Source organism: Danio rerio, chromosome 25 (genome assembly GCF_052040795.2).
Source record: "Danio rerio strain M-AB ecotype USA chromosome 25, GRCz13ab, whole genome shotgun sequence".
NCBI lineage: Eukaryota > Metazoa > Chordata > Actinopteri > Cypriniformes > Danionidae > Danio > Danio rerio.
The window spans coordinates 12396071-12420879 of NC_141045.1; the positions used below are offsets into that span (position 1 = coordinate 12396071).

A 24809-nucleotide genomic window follows, 5' to 3' on the forward strand; every position below is an offset into this window, starting at 1 on the left:
GGATTTAGTCATTTTGACTAAGGTATGTCTATAAAAACTGAAAAAATACTGCTGACAATACTAATTACCTTTGCCATCTGAATAAACATAAACAAAGAACATTGAATACAAACTTTCCAAATTGGAACCAAGTCATTTTTCAAAAGACAAGTGGCAAATCCGGATTTCACCATTTGCAGATTTGAAAAGACATACAAACATATTTTTGTCACGTGTTAGCAAACCACTGTAATCCAACTGCTTGTGTCCACATGCAAGCTCTGCTCAAATTGCGGGAAAAAATCTAAACAAAACCTTCATTGTGGCACATTTAAAAATGCAACACTGACGACCCATGTCTCTGAACAATTCTACTACTACTACTTGTTTAAATATTCTGTAAACACTGTAACAGGTAAAAGGAAAGCTATATTATGCATATATACTTCAAAGCTATATTATGCATATTAATAAAGTTGCATCTTGTTCACAATAGAGTGTGCTGAATGGTTCGAACCAAGTCTTTCTCTTGAATTAATAAACAGATGTGCTGAAAACTACCAATATTCACTTGTTGGCTAAATATATGTGTCCTAATAGTGTTTTTTAGCAACGTGGGACAACTGTCAACATCTTAAATGTGTTTTGGTGTTTCATGACCCTTTAATTAAACATTGCCTTATTTCCCACATTGCAAAACTTGTAATTCAAAAAGCAGTTCCTAATGAATCCAATCACTTGAGGGAAGTATGGTGGGTCAGTATTATATTTTTTTACCCATAATCCCATTTCAAATATTTCTTTCAGCAGCAAAAACAGCAGCAGACTGTTACAGATTCTGCCTCGACGCCTAGTGTCACCCTCAGAAGTAAAAGTAAGTTTCCCTTATACTCATTTGATGTATTCTTCTCTATTTGCATGTTTCATAAATCTCACTATATGATGCTTTCTTTTAAAACATTTTTAAAGCTCTTCCAGCAAGGGATCGTCCGTGGTCCACAATATCCATTCCCGATGACCAGCCGGCTCCCCTCGCTCCTCCTCGGAAAAGCCCCAGCAGCATCATGTCTTTCAACAGCAACCCACTGTCCAAGAGCATGTCCATTAATAACATAGCAGGGTCAGTGCTGATGCTCGTGAATATATTTTGATGATTTTTTTTTTCTTCTTTTGAAACTTCTTTGGGAAAGCATTGGATTTTTTTTCTGTATACTATGAATCTTAGAAAATCAAATGCATTAATACAGGGGTGCCCAAACTTGGTCCTGGAGGGCTGTTGTCCTGCAAAGTTTAGTTCCAACTCCAATCAGACACACCTGCACTAGCTAATCAAACTCTTCTAGGCTTTCTGGAAACATCTGTGCCGGTGTGTTGATGCAAGTTGGTGCTAAAATCTACAGGACAGCGGCCCTCCAGGACAGTTTGGGCACCCCCGCATTAAAACATGGTGTATTTTTACTTAGCTTTTTTTGTGTCTATGTCATTGTTAGCTGTTGTGTAAGTGTTTATTGCAGAATTACTTGTAAGAGTACGTGTTTAGGTATGGAAAAATCGAATTAAGTAACAAGTATGTAATGTATGTTGTTTTTCTTCCTAACATTCAGACAAATGGACGACACTCCTCTTAAGAAGTTTCTGTCCCAGTCAACGGACTCTCTTCACAAGACCAGTAAAGTCACGGAGTCTACAGAATCTCTTACTGATGAGGGTAAGAGTTGATTTAAAAAAAAAAATAAATTAAAAAAAAATAAATATACATATATATATATATATATATATATATATATATATATATATATATATATATATATATATATATATATATATATATATATATATATGTATTGTTTATTATTTATGGATTATTTACATTGTAGTTATTCTCAGTTTATTTTATTAAATTTAACGAATATGTTATAATAATAATAATAATAATAATAACAATAATAATAATAACAATACTACTAATACTAAGTGTGAATTTAATTATTAAAAAATATGTATTTACATAAAAAAATAAGTAAATGATTTGTATTTGAATTAACAAATTTTCAACAAATGTTTTGGCTCTATTTATTTAATTTAAAAAACATCCAGAAATATTGCGAAATGCTATTTAAAGTCATTTTCAAATACACTTGAATTCATATACTAAAAATTAAAAATTTTTTTGTTACAAAATTTTACTTAACTGTCATTTTGATCTTTGCATTCATCAAAATCTGAAAAAAATATGAGAAATACAATTTCACAATTTAGCACAACAAAATATAATGCATAAACAAAATGTTTTTATATTTGATAATATTAATAATTTTTATCCTAAAAGAGTGCATTTAAAAAATAATAATTAAAAAGTTCAGTTAAAAATACATAATTTATAAATGCTGTTTGTTTAACCTTACTATCAACATTAATAATTCAGAAAGACAAATCTCACAAATTAGCAGCACAATTTCTTTTTTGCATCAAATGACTTGTTCTGTTTTAATTAAATAAATGCATTCTTATGCTGTGTTCACACCAGACCCGGCAAACGTAAATGAATGGCGCTATTCATGCATAATTAGACATGTGAACATATTGAGTTTACTCTATTCACTTCACAACAGACGCGTATTCGCGTCATGGGTGGGGCTTCTGTTTGCTTGCTGACTCTGTCTCCATTGCTAAATGGATAACATGGATTTTGTTGAGATAGTAGCTTTGCTTTATCTGCTTTAGGGAGGCTGAAAAACAGCATATATTAATTCAGAGCCATGTCTGAGTCCACTAGATCCTTTCAGAGGTGCACCCAGCTCTGAGTTCATCAACTCCTTCAGAAACTATACCTAGATGATGGAGGATTTCAGCAGTGCTTCAGACTTAGCAGAACCCAGTTTAATGAACTGTTGTCAGGTTTTGGCAAGAGGATTTTCCCTCGGTACAACAACAGGGACTACATCATTATCACGGCCCTACAAGAGAAAGCTTCTGATTGAATAGCGCAGCACGAATGTCTGCTGAAGTTAGATTTTTCAGCACAAATGATTCGCACAAAATGCTCAACTCGCGGCATTTTATTCACGCAAATCATGTCATTTGAGCCACTTCATTCATGCAAATTGTGCCACAGGATGTCTATTTGCATCTTTGCATAACTTAAAATGTGAATCACACGATTGATGCTTCATCCCCATGAACACAGCATCAAACAGCTAAAAATTCTTTTTTTCCCCCCAAAAACTTAAAAGGTCCATTCCAAACTCAGATTTTTAAATAGTTGTGTAACTAATCCCTACAACTGACCTACAGGTACAGAGATGATGGACAGCCAGCTGATGGGAGAATTTGAAGCTGACGCCAAAGAGCTGGAGGCTGATTCTTATAGCTTCACGGTAGACAAGAAATTTCTTAAGCAGCTTAAAAAGGATGTTATCAAAAGGCAAGACGTCATCTATGGTAAGCAGAACCTACCAGGTTCTCCCATCCAGCTTCTGCTTTCACTATAAGACTTACTAAATGAGGTCATTGACACTCTTGAAAGGTCACACAGTAAGGTTATTTGCTCCTGTCTTTGTCAGAGCTCATCCAGACAGAAATGCACCATGTAAGGACCTTAAAGATCATGGCTGATGTTTACAGCAAAGGACTACTGAGAGAAGTTCAACTAGAAGCTCAGACGGTGGAGAAGATGTTCCCCATGTTGGACGATGTTCTGGATTTGCACACACAGTTCTTTTCACACCTGCTTGAAAGAAAGAAGGAATCAGGGAGCCAAGAAGAGGGCGGCTTTGTCATCCAAAGGATTGGCGATGTGCTGGTTTCTCAGGTAAGGTCGAGCTCAGATTTTTGGTGAAACATTGATGCTTCTGGATCTTGTTGAAAAGGCCCTTTTTTCCCTGATTGTCCCACTTGTTCTTTAGTTCTCAGGTTCCAGTGCTGAGAGAATGAAGAAGGTCTATGGGAAGTTCTGCGGCAGGCACAATGAAGCTGTGAACTTCTACAAGGAGCTTCACACCAAAGACAAACGCTTTCAAGCTTTCATCAAGGTAGTCATCTCTAATCCTTGCAAATATGTGAAAGTAGCCTAAAGCGTTCTTTCTTTTCTTCTCAAGTCTCTAAAATGGAACCGATCCCATGTTTCACATCTGTTTCTGTTTTCCAGAAAAAGATGAGCAGCCCTGTTGTCCGACGGCTAAGCATTCCTGAGTGTATATTGTTAGTCACACAACGAATCACAAAATATCCCGTGTTACTACAGAGAATACTGCAGCACACGAAAGGTATGACTTGTGGTACTATATTCAAAACAATCTTCTTTGTGATGAACCTGCTGATATTCTGATATTTCGCATGGCAGAAAACGAGGAGGACCATGCAGACGTTAGTCAAGGTCTGAAGCTGGTGAAGGAGGTGATTGCTGCCGTGGACAATAAAGTGAATGAGCATGAGAAGAAGAAGAGGCTAAAGGAAGTGTACAGCCGGACGGACAACAAGTCCATCATGAGGATGAAGAGCGGGCAGATGTTTGCCAGAGAGGATCTGTTACGTGGGCGGAAGTTAATTCACGACGGGCCGCTGCAGCTCAAGAACTCAGCTGGCAGACTCAAGGGTGAGAACAAGTGAATTGGGTTCACTGATGAATATACCACCAGAACACCACTCAGAAACCCTTAACAACACCCTAAAACTATGTACAGTAACAACATGATAGAATTCCTAGACATCTGTATAACAACACTATGGCAAACAATTACAACATTAAGCAGGTGTCAAGCTTTAACCGTAATTAAACACACCCCTACTGAAAAAAACAGCTTAAACCAGCCTAGGCTGGTTGGCTGGTTCTAGCTGGTCAACCAGGCTGGTTTTAGAGGGGTTTCGGCCATTTCCAGGCTGGTTTCCAGCCATTTCCAGCCTGGTCTTAGCTGGTCAGGCTGGGAGATGACCAGCTAAAACCAGCTTGACCAGCCTAGCTAGGCTGGGAGGCCAGCCAAAACTTGTTATGTCCAGCTTAAACCAGGCTGGTCAAGCTGGTTTTAGCTGGATTTATCTGGTCAGTTTCCAGCCTGACCAGCTAAGACCACGCTGGAAAAGGCTGGAAACCAGCATGGAAATGGCCAAAACCCCTCTAAAACCAGTCTGCTCGACCAGCTAAAACCAGCCAACCAGCCGAGGCTGGTTTAAGCTGGATTTTTCTGCAGGGATCTGATCAAACTAATTAAGTCTTTCAATCTTGTTTGAAGCTTATATGTTGAAGCAAGATTAAAACTAAGCCAAGCAGGGCTGCAGCCCTCCAAGAAGAGTTTGGCACCTTTGGTTTGACACCCCTGACGTTGACACTCTAGCAAGCATAGAACAGCTAAAAAAAAGATGTCACTTAAGATGAAAACCTAAGCAACAAATAGCAACTTCTGTATGACAACACTACAGCAGAGTCACCAAAATCAACCACAGTGACATGATGAAATGGCCAGAACACAAAGACCAAAGGGGTCCAACTCAGTTTAGCTTTAACCCCAATGAAAACACACCTGATGGAACAACAAACATAAATAAAAAAATAATAAAACTTATTCTGAAGACCTAAGTAACCATATAGCAACACCATAACAACTAATCACAATACAATATTGAAACATTTAACAGCAATCATATCATAAAATGTGCAGAAACCCTACTGTATAGCAACACCTTGGCAACCAACCACAACACCCTAGCAACCACTTTACTGAAATGTCATAGAGCACTCTAAACACCTAGGCAACCGCGTAGAAACACCATAGCTACTAATCACCACACCCTAACAACCACATGACAAAACGTACTTAGAAATTGCTTCGGCAAGACCATAGCAACCATGTGACAGCAACAACATGACCAACATGACAAGACTGACTCAGAAAACCTAGATGTCTACATAGAAATATGAAATCAACCTCATATGAGAAGTGATATGATACAATGCAGAGAACAGGTACTTTAGAAAACCTCACCAAGTAACTGCATAACAAAATGCACAGAAAATCTAGGTTGCATAGCAACCAGTCTTGGCAATCAATCACAACACCCTAGAAACCACTTTACAGAAATGGCATAAAGCACTCTAAACATCTAAACACTTGGGCAACCACATAGCAACACCTAATCACAATTGTAACATCAAGTAAGCACATAACAGCACTGGCATAATACAATGTACACAAAACCAACCTTGGCAACCAATCACAACACCCTAGAAACCGCTTTACAGAAATGGCATAAATCACTCTAAACACCTAGGCAAACACATAGCAACACAACGGCTACTAATCACAACATAATAGAAACCGCAAGAGCCTAGCATAAGCAACAACTCGCTTAGAAGAACACCTAGGCATCTGCATAGCAACACCCTAGCAATCATGTAACAAAAACAACACAGACAGCAGAACTCAAATAAATGGCATGATGGATGGATGGATAGATAGATGGATCAATAAATAGATGGCTGGCTGGATGGATAGATGGCTAAAGGGATAAATAGATTGATAGATCTCTGAATGGATGGCTAGATAGATGTTGGATGGCTGGATATATGGATATATAGATGGCTGGATATATATAGATGGATGGATGGATAGATAGATGGATGGATGGATGGATGGATGGATAGATAGTCAGACAGCTAGATGGATAGATAGTCAGACAGCTAGATGGATGAATAGACTGGGATAGATAGATAGATAGATAGATAGATAGATAGATAGATAGATAGATAGATAGATAGATAGATAGATAGATAGATAGATAGATAGATAGATAGATAGATAGATAGATAGATAGATAGATAGATGGACGGATAGATAGATGGACGGATAGATAGATGGACGGATAGATAGATAGATAGATAGATAGATAGATAGATAGATAGATAGATAGATAGATAGATAGATAGATAGATAGATAGATAGATAGATAGATAGATAGATGGACGGATAGATAGATAGATGGACGGATAGATAGATAGATGGACGGATAGATAGATAGATGGACGGATAGATAGATAGATGGACGGATAGATAGATGGATGGATAGATAGATGGATGGATGGATTGAAAACCAAGACGTAGCAACACACAGCATAGCAACACCATAGCATCCATGTAACACAAACAACATGACATAACTCACTCTGAAAACCTTAGCAACAGGATAGTAACACCTGATGAGAAAATGCTAAAACATTTGGAGCCCTTAGACAAAACAACGTGGCAACACCTTATTAACCACTCAAAAGATGTTAAAATTAAAGTAGTGAATTTTATTTCATTTTTTTTTTGCAAAATATACCATGTGCATGAATTACCATGATGTTTCCCTGACAGAACACAGTCCCATCTATCACCACAGAAACACACACCCACACTAACACAAACAGGGCCTGTTTTTAAATCTATCGAACATGCTCTTCTCCAGATGTCCAGGCTCTGCTGCTGAGGGACGTGATTGTGTTCCTGCAGGAGAAAGATCAGAAGTACATTTTCGCCTCTTTGGTATGTTTAGCATTCATCAATAATCCGCTTGTTATGTCTGACATCATGCATCACAGTTTCCAGATCCAAATGCTCTATCAGATGCCGAAAGCAAACAACGAATGGTAGTAATTAGTGATATCAAATGATCTGTCACATCCAAACTAAAAGGTTGCATTTACATAATATATATGTGTCCTGTATATATTTATTTACATGTTTGGGAAAATATGTATTTATATTTATGTTGTATATTAAATATTTACATTGACAGATGGATGCATGGATATAGATACCTACATAAATATATATGTACATGTTTGAAAAAATGTTTATTTATATTTCTATGAAATATTTGCATATTTAGATGGATGGTCGATAGATGGATAGCTATATATAGATACCGATGGATGGATGGATGGATGGATGGATGGATGGATAAAAATATAAATGCATAAATGGTTAGACAGATGAATAAATGGATGGATGGGCGGACGAATGGATACATGGATGGATGGACGAATAGAGGGATGGATGGCTAGATAGGTGGATGGATGGCTACAGTAGATGGATGGATGCTAGATAGGTGGCTGGCTGGCTGGATGGATGGATGGATGTGTGTATAGATAGATGGATAGATAGATGGATAGCTAGGTAGATGGCTGAGTGGATGGCTGGATGAATAGCTAGATGGATGGATGGATGGATAGCTAAATAGATGAATAAGTAGACGGATAGGTGGATACATGGATTGATGGATGGATGGATAGGTGGATAGATGGATGACTGGATAAATGGATGGATGGATGGATAGAGGGCTAGATAGATGGTTAGAAAAATAGATAGATAGACAGACAGATGGCTGGATGGATGAATGGCTGGATGGACGGATAGCTAGATGGATGGATCCTAGATAGATGGGTGAATGGATGGATGGCTGAATAGATAGCTAGATAGATGAATAGGTAGATAGATAGGTGGCTACAGTAGATGGATGGATCCTAGATAGGTGGCTGGCTGGCTGGCTGGATGGATGGATGGATGTGTGTATAGATAGATGGATAGCTAGGTAGATGGCTGGATGAATAGCTAGATGGATGGATGCTAGATGGATGGATAGCTAGATAGATGAATAGGTAGACGGATAGGTGGATACATGGATTGATGGATGGATGGCTAGGTGGATAGATGGATGACTGGATAAATGGATGGATGGCTGAATGGATAGAGGGCTAGATAGATGGTTAGAACAATAGATAGATAGACAGACAGATGGACGGACAGATGGATGGATGGATATATGGATGGATGGACAGATAGCTAGATGGATGGATCCTAGATAGATGGGTGGATGGATGGCTGGATAGATAGCTAGATAGTAGATGGATAGGTGGAGGTGGATACATGGATTGATGGATGGATAAACGAATGGATGGATAGATAGATGGATTGATGGATGGATAAACGAATGGATGGATAGATAGATGGATGGATGGATGGATAGATGGCTAGATAGATAGGTAGAACGATAGATACATACGGATAGATAGATAGATGGCTGGATGGATATATGGCTAGATAAATAGATAGATATATAGGTGGTTATTAAAGGCTTTTTTTCAGTTTAGTAGACGATCAGACTTATAAACAGTATTTCATACATCTCAACTTAAGATATTATATTATAATTATATTATATGTTTACTTCACACTTTGTTCTTTAAATGCTGAATGATTAATAGTACTTTATCCTTACAAGTTTAGAAGGAACATAATTAATCATATTGTGGCTGTAATTTTCTACTCTGATCTTTCAGGACCAGCGCTCCACCGTCATCTCCCTGCAGAAGCTCATTGTGAGGGAAGTAGCCAATGAGGAGAAAGCTCTGTTTCTGATCACAGCAGGCATCGAGAAGCCCGAGATGGTAGAAGTGTACACAAGCTCCAAAGAGGAGAGAAACACATGGATGCAGCTCATTCAGGAGGCCATGCAGTCTATGTAAGCCTCCTTATATGAAATAAGATGCTCCAATTTGGTGTATGCGTCTAATTAAATGAACAAAAACAGCGTTTGTATACATTAAAAGCTTGATAAATGCAAGTAGTTTGTACTTGAATGTTTTTAATAGCTGCTTTGTAAACTCAAACTCTTTTATCCTCATCAAATCATTCTTGTTCTCATATGCTAATTGTTTCTTGCTAATTAAAGTGTTGTTACTCTTGATGACATGTTAGTGGTTATCTTATATAAGTCATATCAAACAGTTATTTTTGAGTCAGAAAAAAACATTTTAAGGAAATTCATAGCAACATGTAATTTCAATATTTTAAGATGTATTTAAATTCTACCCTTATTTGGGTTAATTAGTATAGAATAAATAGAGTTATACTTTAATAGTGACTATTATTGTAACAAAAGATACTTTTTAAGCATCTGAATTTGTGAGAGCTGGTAGTCTTTCTTTACAGACTGTCCATTTCCTCCAGGGAGAGAGATGATGATGAAGGTGTGCCAAGTGAAAACGAAGAGGACAGGAGACTTCAGGAAATCAAGGTCAAGGAGTTCAGAGGTACAGAAGTTTGTTTTCCTCTTTCTTGCTTGAAATGAATTATTCATGTAAACTGGGTAATAAAGAGACTAAGCTGAAAAGAAAATGAATGAATGAATGTATACTGGGTTTGTTTGGTTTTAAACAAAAAGTGAAAATCTGCATTTTAAGGCATTTCTTTTTTCAAGGATAATAATTTTTTAACCCTCTAGTACAGGGGTCGCTGTTCGCTGATGTTATTTTCAGTTAAAACTCAATTCACACGGCATGATTTGAATCGCCGACAGCTCCAGATATTTAGCATGCCAAATATCTCACAGGCATCGTCGACTCATCGGCGATTCTCTCAGATCGCATCTTTGAAAGTTCATACCTAGTGATTGTCACTCACGTGCACAAGCAGCGATTTGCCCGTGATTTCAGGCATTTGTCGGCGATTTCTCAAAACCTGTCGGCGAGCCAAAATTGGGGCTAAAATCACGCATTCTGAACTAGGCATTACCTGTAGGTTTCAAACAAGCCTGAAGGACTCAATTAGTTTGATCAGGTGTGTTTAATTAGGGTTGGAACTAAACTGTGCAGAGCTGCGGCCCTTTTGGAACTAAGTTTGACACCCGTGCTCTAGTAATTGTGCAGGATCCAAATTAAATGGAAACAACAAAAACTACAAGTCATCTTTATGTATGACAGTTAGTAAAATGTCCTTCTTAAATAATGAGAAATAGGTGATCTGTAGCCTTAATAAACAAGAAAATTTGCAAACCTGTATTGTTTCTCCGCAGCAATCCTTTATATATTTAAATATTTACTTGTAGAATTGAAAAAGGTATGGAACATTCATATTTTTCAAGGTATTGAATTGAAGTTAAAATACTCCAGTATCATGACAACACTAATAAACAAGAACATTTGCTAACCTGTATTTTACTTGTTATTCCGCAACAACCCTTTAAATGTTTTCTTGCAGAATCGAATATCGATATTTTTAACCCCTTAAGGCCCGAGGTGTTTTTTACATGCATTTTTTATTTCTCTTTACTATTTGGGCTTATTGGAACCTAACTAGAATAAAACTCAAAGATCATCTTTTTATATGATGTACTTTTCGAGTAAAATGATGTCCATATATGTGGATTCGTAGTCCGAATTGACATAAAACTCTTTTTCCTTAAAACACTTTTTGCATATATAACATATAATTTTTTTAATTTGACTATACATTTTGACTATCAGAGAGTAAAAACTATTTTTTTTTCCATTTTGGGCAGTTAAAAATAGGGTTTGGGACATTTAATATGCTGCAAAACAGTCTGTAACGAAATATAAAACATTTAAAGTATTTTAAATAGTCACTTAAGAGCTAAAATGTGCTGTACACGTATGCGTCCATTAAGCCCTAGGAGGTTGAGGTTTCATATCAATGTTAGAAATTCCAGTATCATGACAACACTAATAAACAAGAACATTTGCAGACCTGTATTTTATCTCCGTTACTTCACAACAATCTTTTAAATATGTTCTCGCAATATCGAAAATGGTATGGAATTTCCATATTTTTCAAGGTATCTAAGTTAGGAATTCCAGTATCATGACAACACTTATAAACAAAAACATTTGCAAAACTGTATTTTATTTTTGTTTCCCTGCAGCATTTCTTTAAATATTTCCTCGCTGTATTAAAAATGGTGTTGAATATTGATATTTTGCAAGGTATTGTTATTGAAGTTCTAAATTCCATTATTGTGACAACACTAGTCAGAAGCCACTTGTTGGTTTATGCTCTTGTTTTCCACCTTCTTTACGATATCACACGCCATTTAAAATGGCATTATCTGAGACAATGACTATTGTTACAGACAAAATAGTGTTGTACTTATACTTCAAGTTAGGAAATAAAATGAACCTGTCTATACAGATCAGCTGCACAAAAGAGACGAGCAGATCTTGACGTTACTGGAGGAGAAGGTGAAGTTGTTCAGGGACATGTGTGACTGTGGTGCACCGGACGAGACGGGGCTTCGTAATCGAATGCTCTTCAGGGCCACGACGGATGATGTCACCAGAGGAGAGCCAATCATGAAGGAGGCTCTGAAGGAAGGTGAGTTATAACATTAACCACCCCTCCCCCCCATCCACCGCTCAAAAAAAATAGCACTTATAAACAAATGCTGCTATTGAACTGAATGCATAAAGCATGTTTTTGTGAATATTGTTTTCTAAGAGGGTAGAAATGAGGAATATAATTGGGTTTGAGGGTGTTAGCAATATGTTGCATCAGACGAGCATATGTTCCCTAGCCTGTTACTCATGCTTTTTTTAATCAGAATCACATTAGATTTATGAGTCACTGAGAACTCGGTACTAGCTGTGCTTGTAGCAAATAATTAAAGGCATAATTAAAAGGATGAAAGTACTTTTTCTTGTTGCAGCTAAGCTAATGCACATTTCTAGAAGAAAAGCATAGTTTGTTCTAATGTAAATAAACAAATCAGTTTCATTTTTAGAACTAGTTCATAATAAAACAAAATGGTTTAAAATGTTTAATTGAATAAAAAAAAACTCTAGCTCTATTAATAATTGTTAAATTAACTTATTACATACAAAATAATGCATAATTATATAAATATTTGATTTACATATAAAATCAAAACTGACCATATTGATTTTGTTAGCGCATATTGCTAGTTTTGTGTTAAACAATTTATCTGTGCATGTCGTTTAGGAAAAAAGGTAGTTTGCCCTTGTAATCTAAAATTGAAATCTTAAAATGCACTTCCTGTTTGTTTTCAGTTCAATTCTTAGATTAAGCCAGTTTTAGGTATTGGGTGTGGTTAACATACTTAACCCCCACCCTCTAACTGTCAGTTTTGACTATGACAACAAACAGAAATAGCAAGGAGATGGTGTCTGTTAGATTGTAATAACTCTCCTGAAACAGTTTTCCGACCTGTCTCGCATTGCAATAGTATCATGACAACACTAATAGACAAGAATGTCTGCAAACCTGAATAAAACTTCCATTACCCGTCAACAATCCTTTAAATATTTCCTTGAGGTATTGACAATGGTATCGGATATCGATATTTTTCAAGGTATCATATTGAAGTTAGAAATTCTAGTATCATGAGAACACTAAAAAACAAGAATGTTAGCAAAGCTGAATTTTACTTCCCTTTCTTTGAAACACTTCTTTAAATATTTCCTTGCAGTATCGAAAAAGGTATCGAATACCGATAATTTTTCAAGGGGTCATATTTTAGTAATTCCAGTATCATGACCAAACCTAAAAAACAAGAACATTTCCAAACCCGTATTTTACTTCCTTTCATTCGCAACAGTCCTTTAAATATTTCTTCACAGTATGAAAAATGGTATCGAATATTGCTATTTTTTTAATGTATCGTATCGAAATGAGAAATTCCAGTATCATTGCAACACTAATTAACAAGAATGGTTGCAAATCTTTATTTTATTTCTGTTATGATGCGACAGTCTTTTAAATATTTCCTCAGTATCAAGAATGGTATTGGATATCGATATTTTCAAAGTATCGTATTAACAGTAATAATTCCAGTATCATGACTAAAAACATAAATGTCTGCAAACTTGAATTTAACTTCCATTTCTCAGCAACGATCCTTTAATTAGGTGAATTATTTGTTGCTGTTTTTCTATCAAAACGTTTTCTGACCAGCCTCGCATTGCAATAGTGGAACAGCCAATTGGATGCGTTTGTGGGCGTGGCTATGTTTGTCACTATGTGGGTGGGATTGTCACTAAATCAATTTAAAAATAACTGTAATGAAGAATTAAACATTTAGATTTTTTTTTTTTAATTTGAAGTCCACGGTCTAAAATGTAGTCAAAAATGACTAAAGTGACACTAAAGCGAATAAATGATTTTCCCTAGACAGCATTTTGGGGTGCCCATAGAGCGTGGAAGATGTTGAAAGTGCTGAGAAGACACATTGAATGCGGAGTGATAGATGTTGGTGCGACGGTAGGAGAATTCATTATGAGAACGTGAACACGAGCACAATCGATACGCACCGCTCATCTCATCCTGCAGATAATGGATTGCTTTAATGTTGCAGGTCAAGAATGGGGAACGAGTATCGATTACTGTTGTCTCGCAGCATTTTTCTGAGCTGTTGGTGTGTGTGTGTGTGTGTGTGCGCGCTTGAATTTTGGAAGCATCAGGTTGTTCCTCTTAGGGGGCAATAGTAGAAATGCCACAAATTATATTATATTAGCAAAATATAAAAAGTTTGTATAATGTCCTCTATTTATATTACTTGTATTACTTTCTTTCTTGTTCCAAATTAAAAGCATTTGGTTATATGTTGATTTTGTGGTAAATAAGATTTAAAAAATTAAATACTTTGTAATTTTAATTTGAGGTAAACTATGACCATGAAAATAAAATTTTTTAAGATAAACAATTTTTTTGTTCTCTTGATTTTGAAGAATGACATCCTTGTTTTTGAAAGCAAATGTTGTAAATATTAAAAGAATATGCTAATGTTAGTGTACATGTTAAAACATGAACAATCTATATTTCTTGCACTACTTTTTCCAAAAAAAAAAAAACTTTTATTTTTGGGTTCATCCTGATTTTGTGGTGCATATAAGCCCCCGATATCTTTTCAAAATAATTAAAAAACCTTTATGTAATTTTAATTTGAGTAAAATATGGTAAAATATGACCCTAAAATTTGTTTTATTTAAATAATTTTTTCCCTTAAATTTGTCAAGTGACACTTTTAATGAATTCCAAAATTTATTCATGCATTTATTATGTTTAATTTTATATCTTTAATTTATTTAATTACTGTATTTTTTTTTCATTTATCCATTCATTTTTAGATTCATTGTTTTATCATTTTGCATCAATTACAATGTCTAATGTATAATCTCTGTGTGTGTGTTTGTGTTCGCAGTTGAAACGCTGCAGGTTCTGGTTAATGACAGTCTTGGCGGTGCGGTTCAGGAAGGTGTGTGCGCGGCTGGACATGTGACTTTGCCACGACGAGCGGAAACATTTGGAGGTTTCGACAGTCACCAGATGAACATCTCTAAGAGCAAAGGTTCCTGTACTTTCCACAAGTGTGTGCGTCTGTGTGTGTGTGTTTCAGGTAAAGCTGATGGTATCTGTGCGTGTGTGTTTGTTTTCCTGCAGATGGAGACAGAGAGGAGCTGGAGGAGTCTGCAGAGCTCCGCAGGACTGAGTCAGACAGTGTGTTGAAGAAGGTACTTAGACTACCAGTGTGTCTATCAAAAAATCTCAATGTGGAACAAAACAAAAACTGTGTCATGCAAAATTGCTGCATGTATGAAAAGCCTCAATATTGTAATGCATTACTTTCAAAAATAACATGTTACATTTATTATTATTATTAAGAAATACAGCTCATGTATAAAATATAAACAAGATATTTTGAAAAATTAGTTCATGTAGGATCTTTTCTAAAATGAATTTTTTATGATCTTTTCTATAATTACATGAACTCTTTCTACTTAATTCCTGATTATAAATGAAGTAATCTTTATATATATATATGTGTATATATATATATATATATATATATATATATATATATATATATATGATGAGTACAATAAATAAAATGGAACTAATGACAATTAATGTAATAAATGCTTTTCATTTGTGCATGCATATTTTATAAGCGCTGTCCATTAATAACCCGACTGATGTTCAGTCATCAGTGCATCGGCATATGCTCCGAGCAGTAAGTGCTGAGCATCAGGATATATGTGTGCAATGTAACACTCATTACCTGAAGCGAACTGCAGATTTACAGTACAGCAGAAGTACAGTCCAGTAACCTGAGGAGGAATGTAATGCGAGCCTTCATCATGGCCTCTTATATCCGGCAGCTGCTTGTCGATGGGTGTATGGATTGCTTTACAGATGATTGATTTACAGTATGTACAGCGCTTGATTTATTGTTTGTACAGTACTGGTTTTGTGACCGTCTCTCTCTCTCTCTGTCCTGCAGACGAGTAAGACCAACCCTTTACTGCTGGTCAGGAGAAACAATGAGGTAAGACGTGTGTTTGGGAACTAATCCAGATCAACTGGATTAAGCAGATAAAAAAGAAAAAGAGTTGAAATAATATTAACTATTTATATTATATTATTATTCCTATATATATATATATATATATATATATATATATATATATATATATATATATATATATATATATATATATATATATTTGTTTGGTTTATATCTATTTTGTAAAAAATAAGGCTCAAATATGTTTTCAAAATTAAAAAAAAAGTGTATTTAAAGGTATAAATAAATGTAAAAAATAAATAAATGCAATTTTTAATTTGAGGTAAAATTTTGACCCTGACATTTTTTTAATAGATTTTTTTTATGGTTATTTTTTTTACGTAAACAACTTAAAAAATAAAAATGCTTGTTTACAAGCACATTTTACAAACTGTTCATATATTCTGCTCACCTTTGATGATATAAGCTAGTCTCTCCAGTCCAATACAGTTCAATAGTCTTTTTTTTCCACAACTCTATGGATAAAACCCAGGATAATGCAATAGCCCTTCTAGCTTGAAGAAAACCATAATCCAAAATGTTTGACTTTCCGATCATAAGTTCCATCAGATAAAGACCAAGAATACAGAGCTTGGCATTTATTTGGAATTTAATATTTAACATCTGACATAAAGTTGAAGTCAGAATTATTAGCCCCCTTGTTTATTTTTTTCCCCCAATTTCTGTTTAACGGAGAGAAGATTTTATTCAGCATATTTCTAAACATAATAGTTTTAATAACTCATTCCTAATAACTGATTTATTTTATCTTTCCCAGGATGACAGTAAATAGTATTTGACTTATATTTTTCAAGAAACTTCTATACAGCTTAAAGTGACATTTAAAGGCTAATTAGGTTAATTATGCAAGTTAGGGTAATTAAGCAAGTTATTGTATAATGATGGTTTGTTCTGTAGACTATCGGTTAAAAAAAATTTGCTCAAGGGGGCTAATGATTTTGACCTTAAAATGGGTTTTGAAAAATTAAAAACTGCTTTTATTTTAGCCGAAATAAAACAAATAAGAATTTCTTCATAAAAATGTTTTTTATCAGACATACTCTGAATATTTCCTTGCTCTGTTAAACATCATTTGGGAAATATTTAAAAGAGTAAAAATAAATCAAAGTGGGGATAATAATTCAATCATCTCTTTCCAAAGCTCTTGTGTTTTAGGACATTTATACTGTGTTGTTTATTTAAAATAATAAGAACTGATATAATTGTTGTCTCCTATAAACAAGTTTTACATAAATGTGAATTAAATAAAAGGGATAGTTCACCCAAAAATCTAAATTTACCCTTGAGTGGTTTCAAATCTTTGAGTTTCTTAATTTTGTTGAAAACAGAAGATATTTTAAGAAAGCTGAAAACCTGTAACTATTGACACCCAGTGTAGGAAACAAAGACTATGGAAGTCAATGGTTGCATGCTCGTTTTTGTAAAATAATTCAAATATGGATGTTTTTGTTTTATTAAATAGTTTACACATACTTAAAAATCTTGAGATTAATAAATTACATATGAAAATATGTTATCAGTATTTTAAGTGTACCTCTGTGTTTACATACTCTGTTCTTTATTTTAAAAAATAAGAATTAATGTAATTGTTGTCTTGTATATACATTTTTTTACTTAAATGTGAATGAAGGGATATTTCACTCATAAATCTAAATTTACCCACCCTTGAGTGCTTCCAAATCTTTGAGTTTCTTACTTTCTTTCTTTTTTTTTTTTTTTTACACAAAATAAGATACTTGGAAGCATGTTGAAAATCTGTAACCATTGACACCCATAGTAAAACGAAAAACAAATGCTTTCTTCAAAAGATCTTCTTTATCGTTCAACAGAAGAAAGAAACAGTAAGATTTGGATCAAGTGGAGGATAAGTGATAACAGAAATTTTATTTTTGGGTGAACTGCTGCTTTCTAATTCTAATCATTGGAAATAAAGTAGTCAACATTTGAAGTGAATCATCACCTTTCATCAAAGATTCAAAACATTTGCACCCATTTTTGATTCACTTCAGATGTCGACTACAATATACTTCTACACTATTATATATATATATATATATATATATATATATATATATATATATATATATATATACACACACACACACACACACACACACACACACAGTGTGTGTGTGCGTTTTATTTGTATTTATTTATTTTTAAGTAAAATAGCCAACTGTCTGCATCTCAGTTTGTAAACCATTTCCATTTTCTCAATCTTTTCCTCTTCCTCCAGCAGGTTCTTCAGAGCGTTGCTCATCTTCATGACCTGCTGAACACATTACAAGTGAGTCATGCTTTTTTCTGTAGTTTTTTTATTATTATTATTATTATTTCTCTCTCTGATCGACACACACGCTTTTAATACTGGAATAGATCCTCCCACGTGATCTCTTTGTAAAAGCACTCAATTGTGTCTGCTTTAATTCTGTGAGGAATTTATTTTATTCATTGCATTCCTTTGAAGCGAATTTTAACACTGTTAATCCAAATTTAGTTTTAGCAAAAATAAACCATAAAAACTTATAATCTATATCTTGCACTATACATTTTCTCAATGACAGCCATAGAAACTAACATGGGGTTAGATACAAATAAACAAACAAACTAACTCACTCTCTCTCTCGCTTTCTCTCTGCTCCACTTGACCAGCAGCTTGAATTACTAACAACACAGAAATAAACTGAATTTGTAAATGCACGGCTTTATTTGGTTAACTCGTAATTAATCAGAGTGCATTATGATGAACTGACTTGCACTCTAGCGGATTTATACCACTCCTGGCTTTAAAGGGATTCTTTACTTGCATGCACAAACACAAACTTAAGTTTTGGTTAGTTTACTCACTCAGGCCATGCAAGATATACAGAGAAGATCAAAAAATAAATAAATAATAATTAAAAAAATAACCTTTTCTAAATTTTAAGAGCCGCCTTTTGTGAGGGGCATGTTATGTGGACAACAAGAACTGAGCCAGAGTTCACTTTAGTGATAAAACCATGTGTAATTGAATTGTGTCTAATGGGTAGGGCCAGACGGAATCTGCAGACATTTTTTGCTGTTTCTGCGGAAAACTTTGGTAAAAATCTGTGGATTTCTGCTAAATTATTTTAGGAGTATCATAACTAAAACCTTAATATGTGAAATAAAAAATAAGATCTTTAAAACTTGTATTTAATGTTTAAAATGCAAATCCAATTAGATTCACATTATTTGGTAAACAAAGCTAGTCTCTCATGTAATAGATCTACTAAATGACAGAAAATATTATTGTACAAACTGCATTGTACATAAATCAGATGGGCATTTTCATATTAGTCAATAATATTACTGTAATTAATAAAAAACCTGAATAAATATAGATTTACACACATTTACTCAAGTAAATAAACTGAATTAATGATGGAAAAATGTGTGGGAAATGTGTGGAACTCTGCACGCACAGATTCTGGGTGGGCCTACTAATGGGTAACAGCATGTTTGTTGTCAAACTAAAGAAAGACTGAACCCAAAGTGTGTACAGAATTCTATAAAGGTGGAGGTGGTTCATAAAGGTGGTTTTCTACAGCAGGAGTTTGGCGGACTTATAAAGCTACTTACAGTACATGACAGACTCCTTCAGCAACATGTGGTTCCTTTCCTGTATTCATTGGTCAATCAGCCAGTTCATTTCATGCAGGATAAGCAGGCAAAGCAGTTGCTTCAAGCTGAAAGCACTGAAATAATAAAATGGCTGCCCAGAGTCCCAATCTAAACCTGACTAAAAAACTATGGAAAATACTTAATGAAAAAGGAAATGGATCTACGTTCCTAATAATTTTTGACTGCTCTCCCTAGTAAGCCATTTTACAAGCCATTACCTTTTACATTATTTTTGATCACTATGTTTTTGTTGTTGAAGTAACATGTTTAGTTTGTAAAACATGGTTCTATTAAGGTATAACCAGTTAATTCCTTCACATTTAAAAAAAAAAGTGTTCATACATTTGTGTTTGCTTTTGGTCTGATACCTTTTCTCCATCAAAACATTAAATCAGATTTTTAGCTAAACTCGGTGACTCATAAAATGTAAGTCAAAAGCTTCTTTGTCACGTTTAAAAACAAAAACATACATGCAACATAAAATCAATGTATGCATGTTCTGAAACTACACTGATGTCTAATGAAGCAAAACATCAGTCCATGCAAGAAAAGAAGCATTATTTACAGTCTTTCACTCACACACTCAGCAAACCATTCCTAGTACAATCCTACAGTACTCTCAGATTGCTCACACACTAAAGTCATTCTTTCTCCTCCCCAACTCCAGGCTGTGGTGGTCCAGCAGGACACCTTCATCGAAGACCAGCGTCACGCTCATCCCTCCTCACGCCACCCATCCATCTCCTCCTCTACCTCCTCTTTATCATCCACCTCATCCCGGCCGAGCTCTCTAATCGAGCAGGAGAAACAGCGCAGCCTGGAGAAGCAGCGGCAGGAGGTGGCCAGCCTCCAAAAACAGCAGGCGGCCCACGCCGAGGAGAGGCGGCGCAGGGAAAAGCAGTGGGAGACCCGAGAGAAAGAGCTAACCCAGAGGGAGATGCAGATCCAGAGCCAAGAAGAGGAGGCGCAGAGGAGAGCCAGACAGCTGGAGGAGGAGAAACAGGAGCTGCAGAGTAAGAAAGAGGAGTATCAGAGAGACCTGGCACGACTGCGGGACAGCCAGAAGAGACTGGAGAGAGAGAGAGAGCAGGTGCAGAGAGAGGCAGATGAGCTTAAACTGACTGAGGTGAGGACCAGGGGTGATGGCACTAATAATAATAGAGCAATTCCAGCATTATGGATGGGGTATTTGCGAGTAAAAAGCATAAATTCACAAAAAAATGTATTTGTTAACATTCTATTGAAATATCAGTTTATATTTTCCAAAACTACTAACCACATAGTTAAGAGATCAGAAAATTATCTGTAAACAGTTTATATTTTAAATAAAGGTGGTTCATGAATGCGACTAAAAAAGTTATTGAGATTGTAGTCTACAACATAATTTGTACCCCCCGGCAGAAATTTGCAGATTTCCAGATTTTTTTTATGGCTTTATCATTGAGTCTATTTATTTACTTCTGTAATTGTATTTTTCTTCAGTTTTTACATTATTTCAGTAGTGAGCAAATGTTTATATGATTTACAATACAGTTTGTAAAGTAATATTTACTGTCTTTTAATGGTAAAACTTTATGAGACACTTGCTTTGTAGTTATAAATAAGTTTTAGCAGTTTTTAGTTGCTATGCTTTCAACATTATTCCACATAAATCTGCAGCTTTTTACAAAACTGCACAGAAAAAGCAAAACAAACAAAAGAAAAAAAGGATTAAAAATAACCCTGGACATGTGCTATTGATTAACATTTAGATCAGGTCAAGCCTATTTGTGTTCTAGCCTATCATAGCCACTGTTTTAAGTATAATAAAAGTTTACAAATGTAATATGAATTGTGCATTACAGTAGCAAAAAAAAGTTTGAGTTCATTGAGATTAATATTACTATTTCTTTTACAAATAATAAACATTTCTACTACCACTAATAATAATAAATTATCAGAGTATATAGAGTTGAAGTCAGAATTATTCTGAATTATTAGCCCCCCCGTTTATTTTCCCCCCACTTTCTATTTAACAGAGAGCATATTTTTTCAACACATTTCTAAACATAATATTTTTAATAACTAATTTTAAATAACTGATTATTTTTTTTTTATCTTTGCCATGATGACAGTAAATAATATTTTACTAGATAAGTCTTCAAGATGCTTCTATACAGCTTAAAGTGACATATAAAGACTTAGGAAAGTTATTGTATGACGATGGTCTGTTCTGTAGACTATCGAAAATAAATATAGCTTAATAATATTGACCTTAACATGGTTTTAAAAAACATTTAAACTGTTTTTATTCAAGACGAAATCAAACAAATAAGACTTTCTCCAGAAGAAAAAATATTATCCCACATACTGTGAAAATGTCTTTGCTCTGTTAAACTTTATTTAGGAAATAATTAAAAAAGGAAAAAAAATTCCCAGGGGGTTGAATAATTCTGATTTCAGCTGTGCTTATAATGTCAATATATTTTAAGTAATATACACTGTTAAACATAATTTTCTGTATTTTTTTTTTACAGAATTTTCCAGGTTTTTATTATAAAGTGAATTAACAGTTGTTTTACGGATATTTTCTGTATTAAAAAATTCTAACATGTTAATTTACAGATAACTGTTAGTATTTTTAAATTACGTTATCTGTATTTTCAGGGAGTAACGTGTAATATTACATTAATATTTACAGATTATTCCTAGAAAATAGGGAAACAAAATCAGACTACTGTGCATTCATTCAGTCAAAGTGCTTTTATCAATGAAGACGAAGTTAATCGTGAGAATTAAAGTGAGGTTATTAATGTCAAATAATAGCCATTATAATATATCTTCAGCATTATTACTTCTAATATGATCCTATGGAAACTTCTTGTGGTCACACTTCACAATACTTCTCTTAGTTAATGTTAGTCACTGTCTTTGCTAACATGAACAATACATGCATCACTATATTTATTTATTACCCTTTTTATATTAGTTAATGAAAATAAAGTTGTTCATTGTTAGTTCATGGTAAATCTTTGGTTTCTTGTTAACGTTTGGTTTTATTAATGCATTAATAAATGTTGAATTATGATTAATAAATGCTATACATGTATTGTTCATTATAAGATCATGTTAGTAAATGCAGTAACTAACATTAACTAATGAAATCTGATTGTTGGCAATATTATTATTAGTAGTATTTTGCAATGCGTGTATATGACCAATAGCAGTGGTGTATATTTTACTGGCGCCAAACCTTTGAATGATAGTATAGTATACATCTTCTTAATAGCCATTTTATAACAGGAAATTGATATTTAAGTGATTATTCACAGAAAATCCACCCTTTATCTTGCTGTAGCGTGTTCATGAAAGTGATATCTGATGCATAACTCAATCATTATGTTGAGTCAGATGCTTTACGATACTTCTCCTTTCATTATATGTAATCAAAAAGAATATAAATGTAATTTTTTTCCTCCCGTTTCCTTCCCAGTGAACAAATGTCAGACAGAATTGGACTAAAATGAGGGCAAGGACTGAATCATTTTTCAGCTAATCCTCTGCCCAGTTTGTATCTGATCTGAATGGCAATATGCTTAGTGATTATTCTGTGATGGTACAGTACACTCACACCATATTCACTGATTACTTGAGAAAATCCCTAATCTTTTCCATTCCACCCTGAAATTACACAAGTGCTCGGTAATTATGTGAAAAACGAAAGCCTTTTCATTTATGATGATCCATAGTATCATTCATTTCTCCCGAAACCTCACAATGATATAAAATGACTCCAGATAATTCAAATGATATTTAATAAATGGTTCCCACATGCTCCAAAACACACTTGCCCCTTTCCGTAATAAATGAATTATTTTATAAGGCTAAATCTTCACTAATTTCATCGTCCATGAATCAAATGTTGGTACTGCCTCTGACTTCCAATGTTAAAGGTTAAATGTTAGTTCGCCCAAAAATGAAAATGTTATTTGTTACTCACTCACATGTCTTTCCAGCCCACCTGAGATCTTTGTTTGTCTACAGAATACAAATTAGGATATTTTAGATGAAATCAGAGAGTTCCCTCATCCTTCACAGACAGAAATGCTTCCGATTCAGAGTTGAGGAAAAAAAAAAGTAAAAATCCTCAAAACAGACCATATGTTTTCAGTGGATCAGTTGGATTTAGTTTGTTTTTCTGCAATATATATATTGTAAGGCATGCAATTTCACCAGATGACTTGAATAGGTCTATTAGGGGTAAAAACATTTATTAATTTATTCATAAAAAAACGTATAATAAACAAATTGCAAGAACAAATAAAGAAAATAAACTAAGATCAAAGCAAAATAAACAGCGCTTAATGGTTTTTCATAGAGTCTTAACAGTATTCAGAAAAGGAATAATCAAAAGTAAAATAAAGTAAAATAAAGTAAAATAACACTATAAAGTCTTTATTGTATAAATAATTTAGTAGCACACATTGCAATACTGATGCCGAAATTATTTTACAGCCCTAACTTGAATATTAATGAACTACAAGAATACTTTTGTGTGCCCATAAAACAAAAATAATGACTTTATTCAATTTTTTTCTTTTTTGGTACTTTTCCAAATCTTGCAGTCTATGGAGGATGAGGGAGCTCTCGGTTTTCACCTAAAATGTCTTAATTTGTGTTAAAAAAAAAACAACAACAAATGTCTCACGCCAAAAAAAAGGTTTTTCTTACTTAGATTTTTTCTTTTTCAAGGTCCAAATATAAAAAAGAAATAAATAAATAAATTAATTAATTAATTAAACCAAGAAACATTTTCAAGACAGAAAAAATATAGTTTTGTTTTAAGAAATAACATGCCAAAATAATTTTTGTCTTAAAACAAGCTAGATAATTTGCCAATGCGATAAGCACAAAAAATCTTTATTTTTTTTCCTTTTTACAAGATTTTTTAGTTTGTTTTAAGAAAAAACTCTCCTGATTTTGACATTATTTCTTAAAACAAGACTATATTTTTCTTATCTAGAAAATGCTTCTTGATTTTAGATATTTGGACAAGAAAA

The 24809-nt window shown here is 34.2% G+C and overlaps 1 protein-coding gene across 50 annotated transcripts in view; it reads left to right on the forward strand.

The window, feature by feature from the left end:
* The window catches only part of akap13b (A-kinase anchoring protein 13b), a 198392-nt gene that overhangs the window by 167578 nt on the left and 6005 nt on the right, over positions 1-24809 (forward strand). For 8 of the 50 annotated variants that reach the window (XM_087311799.1, XM_087311801.1, XM_087311827.1 and 5 more), the window contains 17 exons: positions 787-853; positions 949-1099; positions 1584-1687; positions 3274-3420; positions 3543-3790; positions 3885-4010; positions 4127-4244; positions 4322-4573; positions 7420-7496; positions 9293-9474; positions 9945-10045; positions 11940-12122; positions 14965-15111; positions 15204-15274; positions 16045-16089; positions 18365-18415; positions 20438-20896. In XM_087311799.1, coding sequence (XP_087167925.1) covers positions 787-853; positions 949-1099; positions 1584-1687; positions 3274-3420; positions 3543-3790; positions 3885-4010; positions 4127-4244; positions 4322-4573; positions 7420-7496; positions 9293-9474; positions 9945-10045; positions 11940-12122; positions 14965-15111; positions 15204-15274; positions 16045-16089; positions 18365-18415; positions 20438-20896 — 2529 coding nt within the window. The remainder of the gene's footprint in view (positions 1-786; positions 854-948; positions 1100-1583; positions 1688-3273; positions 3421-3542; positions 3791-3884; positions 4011-4126; positions 4245-4321; positions 4574-7419; positions 7497-9292; positions 9475-9944; positions 10046-11939; positions 12123-14964; positions 15112-15203; positions 15275-16044; positions 16090-18364; positions 18416-20437; positions 20897-24809) is intronic. The other 42 variants (XM_087311813.1, XM_087311815.1, XM_087311837.1 and 39 more) reach the window with 7 other exon arrangements.